Source organism: Phascolarctos cinereus, unplaced genomic scaffold (genome assembly GCF_003287225.1).
Source record: "Phascolarctos cinereus isolate Bilbo 61053 unplaced genomic scaffold, phaCin_HiC Scaffold_4;HRSCAF=312, whole genome shotgun sequence".
Lineage (NCBI taxonomy): Eukaryota > Metazoa > Chordata > Mammalia > Diprotodontia > Phascolarctidae > Phascolarctos > Phascolarctos cinereus.
The window spans coordinates 565,600,864-565,610,766 of record NW_027555847.1 but is presented as its reverse complement, the minus strand read 5'-3'; the positions used below and the strand labels follow the sequence as shown (position 1 = coordinate 565,610,766).

The 9,903-nt window shown below is 48.6% G+C and overlaps 1 protein-coding gene across 1 annotated transcript; it reads right to left on the bottom strand.

The window, feature by feature from the left end:
* Positions 1–328: 328 nt before the first annotated feature.
* Positions 329–8,627, bottom strand: LOC110192008 (syncytin-1-like). Its single transcript, XM_078153621.1, is given in 3 exon segments — positions 329–1,551; positions 1,554–2,595; positions 8,247–8,627. Coding segments are annotated over 3 exon segments (1,830 nt in total). The 5' UTR covers positions 8,268–8,627; the 3' UTR covers positions 329–784.
* Positions 8,628–9,903: the final 1,276 nt, after the last annotated feature.

The window sequence follows — 9,903 nt, the reverse complement described above, 5'->3', positions numbered from 1 at the left end:
CTCATGCTTTATTCATCTTTTCTTGAGACATTCATAATGCAATGTTCTATCTCCTAATATTTAGCACTTAAGAAAAGCTAGCTAGTATTTATATAGTGTTTTAAAGTCTACAAAGAACCTTACAGATACAAACATATTTATGTAAGTTATAAATGTATCTTCTCTTCACAACAACCCTGAAGGTGGGGTGTGTGCTGTTATTATCCTCAGTTTTTCAATGAAGAAACTGAGACTGATTGCCCCGACCTGCAGGGCCAGTATACGTGGGGGGTCGAGGAGGACCCTGGCTGAAGGGAATGGGTGAAAAGGAGGAGTGAGACCAAAAGGATGGTAGGCAAGGTCTAATTTTATTTTTGAGCGTTACAAGCTTATATAGGGCAAAAGCGGGGAGGGGCAAAAGGGGAAAATGGGCCTCCGGGACTTTCCAGGGGCGGTGTGGCAACATCTTGTTTGTCCGGTTTGTCCCGGAACAAGCTGCTTGGGGTGTGGTAATCTCACGGGGTTAGGGGCCCACTACCAGGTGCTGGCCTCCAGCATGTCCCCCATTTTGTATTTAAAATAGCAGGTGAGAGGCCTGTCTTAGGCTATGAGGTCGGCCTCCATGTTCAAAGCGCATTAGTGGCAGTGGTCCCTGTCTTAGGCTAAGCGAGGGGACCCCACGATGTAACCCATCATGGCCTCACTCTATTCCCGTCATGGGGAAACAACTGCAGCCGCGCTGATCTTTTTTTTTGAAACATGGGACCTCAATATTCCCGTCATGGGCTCTCTCACAGCTGCCAGATCACTTTTTATCCTTAATATTTCTCCACCACCGCGAGCAGCGAGATTCCGGATGCACGAGCTTCGAGAACTGGAGACCCTCTTCCATGGTATCAGTAGGATCTTCTGACGAAGCAAGTTGGTGGTAATGGATATTGACGGTGTTTTTAAGAGAAGCCTCAATCTGCGTCTTAATGAAAGAGGTTAGTCTGGTAAAGGCCCAAGGTCCAAAAGAAAAAAGTAGGAGGAGACCAATTAAAGGTCCAAGAAGAGGGAGGAGGTATGGGAGGACTCCATTCAAGCCACTCCAGAGGGGATTTTCAAAAAGTTTTCTGCGTCTTTCAATCAGATCCTCTTGCAGTTTTTTGATTTTATCCCGCACTATCCCAGATTTATTTGCATAGAAGCAACATTTTTCTTGTAGGGCTAAGCAAATTCCCCCTTGTTCTGCCGTGAGTAAATCTAGGCCCCTCCTATTCTGAAGAACGACTCCCGCCAGGGAGTCAATTTGGTCTTGAAGGTCATTTATCGTCCCCGAGAGGGTTTGCACATCATTAAGAAATTGATGGGATAGTTTTGTATATGAATCAACAGCAACTCCTATGCCGGCAGAGCCGGTAGCGAGTGCCCCTGTAATCCCAAGGCCAACAAGGAGGGGGATAAATGCAACAGCCCTCTTGGGTCTTCCAGTAATATAATCAAAACTGGGCAGTGGGACAGGCTCATCTCCCGGAATGATGTCGATATCAGGGAGGATTGAAATTTGTGTGCAGAGTCCTGTCCAATTCTGGGGAGAGCAGAGTAGGCCATATTTCCCCCACAGGCGAAAAGTTGTCCCGGCAGGGGACAGAGAGGTTCCTGTGAGGTATAGTTTTTGACTTCAGAGCAATTAGCAAAGGTAGCAAAACCAACATCAATATCAGCAGTGGAATTCTGAAATGGGGCTTGGATACAAGGAGAGGGGCGGAGACCAACAGGTTGTACCTTAAAAGGTGGACTAAGTGTGCAATTTGTGGATGTGGAGCCATTTTTGGACATCAAAGCTATGGGCATAGGTGTGCCAAGGGCCATACACAGCCAGCAATCGGCAGCCAAATCAGGGTTAGAGTAATTAAGGGCCTTAAGTGTTGCTTCAAGGATTTCTGAAGTTTGGACATCTAGGTCCGTTCCCCGGGGTTTGGGCAGTGCAAGTGGATGGTAATGGATGGGGGGATACATACTCTTAATTATTTCATTTATTCGTTCCCTAACCTCATGTTCCCTAATTTGGTCTGTAGGGCCACCCCCATCAGAGATATGGACAGGTGCATGAAGGGGCCAACAGACATTTTTTCCAATATTTTCTTTACGACAGGAAGCCTGAGCATACTTATTGGTACTTCCACGTAGGCCTTGGCTAGTTATATGCGCCCAGTCCCCTCCTGTGGAGCCACCATATTCTCTTTCCTGTATTGTAGTAAGATAGACTGTTCCTGAGCTGCCACTGCACTGCTGGGTAGAACTATAGCATGTGGAGTGCAAGGCCTCAAGGTAGTTGCAATCACTGGGGCAAGGCCCGGGCTGGCCACCATTCGGAGGGATAACTCGGGGCTTCCTTACGCATTCCCACTTGGGTTTGGAGACGCCCGTGATAGAATGACGGTAGGCGAGGTAGGCTGTCTTTTCCCCGCAGTCCACTTCTTGCGTGTAGGTGGCGGGACGGACAGTGAACGTGCCCCCGCCGCAGTCACAAGGGCTTCCAAAGAGGGCACGGCTGAGCGCTACTGGGTCAGGAGATTGAAAACCACCGTGGCTCCCACGGAACAGGAGGAAAATTACGAGGATCGTCATTTTCTGTAAAACAGAGAAAGAAAACAGAGGTGTCTCAGGGGGGTGTGGTTCCCTGGACGGCATTATGAGTTTCTGGCTTGTCCATCAACCTAATCAGCCTTTCAGGCAACCATCTAGCATTTTGGCACTTTGAGTCATAAATACAAGCATGGCCTTTGCCCCAGATTAACACAGGATCAGGGCCCTGCCATTTGCCAAGCAGGGGATCTTTCCATTTTGCCTGAGCGTAGGTTTGGGCCGTAGTGGAATGCCAAAGGCGGTCTGCGGCACTCTTTGCCGCAGTGTCCAGAGTGAGAAAATTTAAAACAAAAAGAGCGTGATTGAGCAATGTTTTGGCATTGCCAGCTCTGGGATAAAGAACTTCCCTCCCTGATTGTAATTTCAGGATCATGTTTTTCAGTGTCTGATGGGCCCTTTCCACAATTCCTTGCCCTTGAGGATTATAGGGTATACCAGTAACATGCTTAATATGCAACTGTGTACAAAAAGATCTGAAAGAAGAACTGGTATAACCAGGGCCATTATCTGTCTTAAGAATTTTGGGCTGCGGGAGGACCGCCAAGGCACTAAGGAGGTGATTAATGACATGTTTGGTGGCCTCTCCAGGTTGCAGGGTGGCAAAAATGAAGCCACTGAAGGTATCAATGGACACATGAACATATTTAAGCCGACCAAAAGGGGGATAGTGAGTGACATCCATTTGCCAAAGTTCCCCGGGGATAAGACCTCGGGGATTGATGCCATTATGAGGTTCAGGAAGGAGGGTCAGGCAACCAGGGCACTGTTTCACAATCTGTCTGGCTTGTTCCCGGGTTATAGGGAACTTGAGACGAAGCGTATGGGCATTCAGGTGATGCAGCTTGTGGGCTTGTGTGGCAGCCTCAACAGGGGAGGCAGACAGAGCAAGCAGAATGCGACGAGTTACTTGATCAACCTGATCATTCCCTTCAGAAAGAGGACCGGGGAGGTCGGAATGGGCACGAATATGACCAATGAAAAAGGGGTGATCGCGGGAGAGAATTAGAAGCTGAAGAGTGGCAAAAAGAGGAGACGCATTAGTGGAGGGACGGATATACGGGACGGTTTCCAATAGAGGGACTGACTGTGCAATATAGGAACTATCAGTATAAACATTGAGGGGGCCCGAGACAGATTCAAAAACCTTAATGACCGCTGCGAGCTCTACCAGCTGCGCGGAGGTGAAAGGGGTGTCAAAAGAGGTGACCTGTCCATCAACACTAAAGGCTGCCTTCCCTGTGGCGGAGCCATCAGTGAACGCCAAATGGGCGCTCTCTATGGGCTCCGCTTTGGTGATCCTTGGGAAGACCACGGGTGTTTTCTGAAAGAACTGAATGAGCTTATCTGAGGGATAATGATTGTCTATAGCTCCCATATAGGAAATGCAATTAACTGCCCAATCATCATCATTCTGAAGCAGCCATTGAATCTGCGAAGCAGTGTAGGGGCAAACAATATGATCTGGTTCTCGACCAAAAAGTCGAAGGGCTGCCTCTCGGCCGAGGCGCAGGAGCCCTGCCGTTAAATGCGGGTAGGAAGAAAGGATCTTTGTAGGTGTGGCTGGCATATGAATCCAGAATAACGGATGTCCCTGCCATAACAATCCAGTGGGAGAAAAAGTGGTGGAAAAAATTAAGAACCAAAGAGGTTTTTGAGGAGCGTAATAGCCAATATGTTGTTCATGAATGGCTTGCTCAATTAAGGCAAGGGCCTTACGGGCCTCCGGCGTGAGAGAGCGGGGTGAATTTGGATCGGAGTCTCCTTTAAGAATATCAAACAAGGGTCGCAGTTCCCCTGTAGTGATCTTAAGATATGGCCGAAGCCAATTCAATTCTCCCAGTAATTTTTGGAAATCATTAAGGGAGCAAAGGTGACTCACTCGTAGGCGAACCTTCTGGGAGAGAATGCGATTCGTCAAGAGTTCAAATCCCAAGAACAGCTGGGGGGGGCAGGTTTGCACTTTATCAGGGGAAATATTAAGGCCCCGATATTCCAACGCCTTAATGAGCTCCTGTGATACCTGAGTCAATTCCTCATTATTTGGTCCTGCAAGGAGGATATCGTCCATATAATGGATAATATAAAGCTTGGGATACTGCAAGCGGAAAGGATCAATTGTTTGGGCAACATATTTTTGGCACAGCGTAGGGCTATTAGCCATGCCTTGTGGCAAAACTTTCCACTGAAAGCGCGGAGAAGGGCCCACACAATTGGTAATAGGAACACTAAAAGCGAAGCGCTGACAATCGGAAGGGTGGAGGGGAATGGAAAAGAAGCAATCCTTAAGATCAATTGTAATCTTAGAAAAATCTTGCGGTATGGCTACAGGGGAGGGGAGCCCAGGTTGAAGGGCCCCCATAGGAATCATAGTTTTATTGACGGCCCGTAAATCATGTAAGAGTCGCCATTTACCTGATCTTTTTTGGATAACAAAAATGGGCGTGTTCCACGGGGATGTAGATGGTTCTATGTGACCTGCAGCTAGTTGCTCCTGCACTAAAGCAAGCGCTGCCTCCAGTTTTTTCTTGGGTAAGGGCCACTGGTCTACCCAGACGGGTAGGTCATTTCTCCACGAGATCCTATCTGCCTGGAGTGCAGGAGGACCCGTGGCCCTCACGAAAAATGGTTCTGATTATCTGGGCTCTCACAACCAAGGCCTGCTCGTCCTTTTCTCCCTTCAGCAACAATGGGGGACAGTTGCCCTTGACCTTTCTTGCCTAATCCTTGCCCTGGGAGAAATCCCTGGGAGAGCATTTGACGGGTCACAACGGTATTTGGGCTGCACATAATTACCCCCATCTGTGAAAGAATGTCCCTTCCCCATAAGTTGACAGGTAAGCCGGGGATCACAAAAGGCCGAACAGTCCCTTTATTTCCTTCTTTGTCTTGCCAAGGCAGCCATTGAGAGCTCTGTAGGGTATTGTGGGATTGACCTATGCCCTGCAAGTGTGTCATGGATGGTTGAAGGGGCCACGAAGATGGCCAACTGTCTTTTGAGATAACAGTCGAGTCAGCTCCTGAATCTAATATTCCTTCAAAAAGCCTGCCTTGAATAAAAAGCGTAAGCATGGGGCGGTCTTGGGAAATGGCCTGGACCCAATAGATGTCTGAGGAACCAGGCTTGGAGTGGCCTCTAACAGTGGCGAGAGCAGGGTATGGAGTCTGTAGGGGGAGCGGGAGAGCCTGCGCAAGGCGTTGTCCCTGACGGACAGTGAGGGGCCCTTTCAGGGTTGAGGCAAGTATCTGAATTTCCCCCGTGTAATCACTATCCACAATGGAGGGGTGAATCATGAGGCCATTAATAGTAGCGGAGGCGCGACCAAGGATGAAAAAATAGAAGTCAGGGGGCGGGGGGCCAAAGATGCCTGTAGGAATAATATGGACGCCACCCTCGGGAGTCAATACTGAGGTGGAGGCGGCACACAAGTCCACCCCTGCGCTTCCTGCAGTGGCTCTGAAGAGTGGGATGTGGAGTGGGGTGTGGACTGGCTGATCCCCGAGGCCCGAACAAAGGGGGTCGACTGGGGGGCCCGGGGCTGGCCCCTCCGACCGTTTCCCTGTAAAGGGTGGCCATGAACGTCTGTAGTTGAGCGGCAGGTATTTGCCCAGTGTTTCCCTTTCCTACACCGAGGGCAGAGGGTGGAGGGTTGGGAAGCCTTATTGCTGATTGGAGCGGAGGGAGTGTCAGGGGCACTAGGGCACTGTCGGGCAAAATGGCCAGGTTGACCACACCGGAAGCATGCCTTTTGGGAGTCCCCGGTTTGGAGAGCTGCCCCTATGGCCAGATGTACGGCCTGGGACATTTTGGTAGTGAAGGGATCTACATCTCTGCACATACGTATCATTTCCTCTAATGTTTTATCTCTCCACTTCCCGCGTAAGGCAGACCGACAGGCATTGTTAGCATTTTCATATGCTAAGCGTCTCACAAGCTGATCATTAGACGCTTCTTGCCCTAAGGTTCGTTCAGTTGCTTCCAAGAGCCTACTAACATACTCAGAGAAATCTTCCTGAGTTCCTTGTACGATCTTATTAAGCGGAGCAAGGGGGGATCCAGAAGTGGGCAAGGCACGCCAAGCCGCGAATGCAGCATTGGCGGTTTGCGCCAAGAGGCCTATTGGGAGGCAGCGTTGTTTGGCCTCCTCTGCGTATTTCCCTTGACCACTCAACTTCTCATAAGTCCACTTTAAAGCGGGGGAGCCAGGGGATTTTTGGTTGGCTGTAGCCATGGATTGGCAGCGGTCGAAGAAATCTGCTTTCCATGTCAAGAACTGCCCCCTTGAAAGGACTGCCTGTACTACACGAAGCCATTCTGCCGGCAAGAGATATCCTCCGCGGGACATAGATTCAAGAGCTGAGAGGGTGAACGGGGCGTTAGGACCATAGGACTTGACGGCGGCGTTAAGATCCTTAATCCCTTTGAACTGCAATCTCCTATATTCTAACCGCTGTCCTTCCTTTTTTCCAATTGCCCATTCCTCTTCTTCTATTTTTCCACTATCCTGTCCCTCCCCCTCTCCCTCGTCCTCTTCCCCTTCTTCCTCACTTTCTTCATCTCCCTCCCCTTCACTGGCAGAAACTTCCTTGGGGTCGTTGTGTGAGGAGTCAGGCTGACGAGACCGGGTCATAACAGGGAATATCATGGGCTGTGCCTTGTTAGATTTTCTATCTCTAGCACTGGCTCTGATCTTTTTCAGGGGTTTCTGATGTAACTGCGACCTATTGGGGGAAAAAATGACAGAATTCTGGAGGGAGTGTTGCAGGGAACTCAGTTCCGAAGAGAGTTGTGCATATTGCTTTTGTAGATCTAAGACTTCTCGGAGCTCCTTAACTTGAGTGGAGAGTTGACTTCTGGCGGATGTGAGGGCTGAGGAAGTGGGAATGGGGGGCAAAAGCGCAGGAGCGCAAGTCTGGGATATGTAGGGAGGGGGTAGGTACTGGGGAGTTATGGGCCAGTCCGGGTTATTATATCGGGCGGCTTCTTCCTCCAGTTCCGCCTCGTCCCCGGGATCTAGAGTATCAGGGTCAGGATCTCCTAAAGGAGGAGTTTTGTGTTTTGCAATTATAGGCAGTGTTAAAGGTTCAGTAGCCGGGACCGTTTCCACAGGGAGGGGAGGATAAAGAGGCTTTGGAGGTTCCGGCGGAATGGTAATGACCACGGAGGGGGGTCTAGGGGGACTTTTTCCCACTGATTCTAATGACTTTGTAGAGGCGGTTCGTGATAAAGGGCGCTGTAGCGATTTAACAGAAGCTGCCCGCGACAAGGGGCGTAAACAAAACTCTGCCACCGAAAGGAGTTGGCGCTTGCCTGGGTCCCCAGGGGCAGATTCCACTATGTCTCTGATGATACCCCAGTAAGAAAAAGCCGAGGGAGGGACCGCCTCTGGCCCTTCAGTTTGCAACTTTCTATTGAGGTCTCTCCCGACCTTCTGCCACTTTCCCGGATGAATATCTGGGCCGGTAACCATAAACCAAGGGCAGACCTCATCTACAAAAAGAAAGAATTTCAAAAGGTCCTTTTTCTTAACTTTAACTCCTCTCTCCTTAAGGGCATGCTTAAGGTCTTGGATAAAGACCTGCTCCTTAGAAAGGTTGGAACCCATGATTAGAATGAGGCGGACGAAAACTCAACTTACCAAAACGCAGGGGCTCTTCATGAGCGATGAGAAGGAGGGGGTCGCGACGAATCGTTTCTCAATGCTGGTCCGCCTGGCAGAAGTCCGAACCTCGAGCCCCACGTTGGGCGCCACTTGCCCCGACCTGCAGGGCCAGTATACGTGGGGGGTCGAGGAGGACCCTGGCTGAAGGGAATGGGTGAAAAGGAGGAGTGAGACCAAAAGGATGGTAGGCAAGGTCTAATTTTATTTTTGAGCGTTACAAGCTTATATAGGGCAAAAGCGGGGAGGGGCAAAAGGGGAAAATGGGCCTCCGGGACTTTCCAGGGGCGGTGTGGCAACATCTTGTTTGTCCGGTTTGTCCCGGAACAAGCTGCTTGGGGTGTGGTAATCTCACGGGGTTAGGGGCCCACTACCAGGTGCTGGCCTCCAGCAACTGATAGAAGTTAAACGTTTTGTCTAGGGTCACAAAGCTTGTATGAATCTAAGACTGAATTTGAACTCAGGTTTTCCTAAATCAAGATCAATTGCCCTATCCACTGTGCCACCAAGCTACCTCATAGGCCTAATATCTATCTATCTATCTATCTATCTATCTATCTATCTATCTATCTATCTATCCTTATGCTTCAATATTCAGTTAAAGTCCCACTTCCTCCCATTCCCTCCTTGGTTTCATTGTTTTCAGCTATTGACAGTTTGTAGCTGTTTCAACAGGGGTGAGATTAAAAACAAAAACAAAAACCTTCCCCTTCCCTACCTAGCTCTCATCAATATTCTTCTAGGGTAGTGATTCCCTAGAAGGTCACAGTTTTTTTGGGGGGAGGTTATTTATCATGAATATAAAGCAGGAGCCCTTTGATCCAGCTACATGGCCCCGAGAAGGCTTCTGCACTAGACTGTGGGAGGCAGCTTTCTGTTCATATAATGGATTCTGACTTCTCTTATCCCAATACAACTTATTTTGTTGGTAGAATGTCAATGTACATAAGTAATATCACCTTTGGATGGTGGGGGTGGGGAGGGAAGAGTAGGCAAAGTATCTGGGGGATCAATCAATTAACAAGCATCTATTATTTTCAATGTGCCAGGTATTGTTCTAAACCTTAAGGTACAAAGACAGAAACGAAATCATCCTTGACCTCAAGGAGCTAGAGCTAAGCATAGAATCTCATTTGAACAATAATAGCTTGGGCTTCAGGAAACAGGTTTTCCCCAGTGAGTGAGGGATCAGAAGCCTTGTGGTTCTATTCTGACCAGGCCCCTTTCTTCTTGACAGGGACAGATACATCTTTTCTTGAAATTGTTTTAATTTTTCTTTTTTTCTTTTTTCCTGATGGATTTCTGTCCTGGATTCTTCCTCCACATAAGGATGGAGCAATAGGAAAGCGTGAATAAATTCCCCAGCTTCTCTGTAGACATGGGGGAAGTAGATAGAGCTGAGGAGTGACTAGAAGTCTCTCTTCTATCTTTCTCTTCTCTTGTTTCTCTTCCTGTTCCCCCTTCCTCCCCCTTCTTTTTTTCTGTCTCCTAAGAGCTGGAATCTTCTTGGTATGCTGTGTTTAGATGACTCACCAGGCCTAGGAAAGGCACCACTTATAATCCATATTATAATAATAATCATTTAAAGGAATAACTGTGTGCTTTACATTTTCATAATTATTCTTTTTTGGTTTTA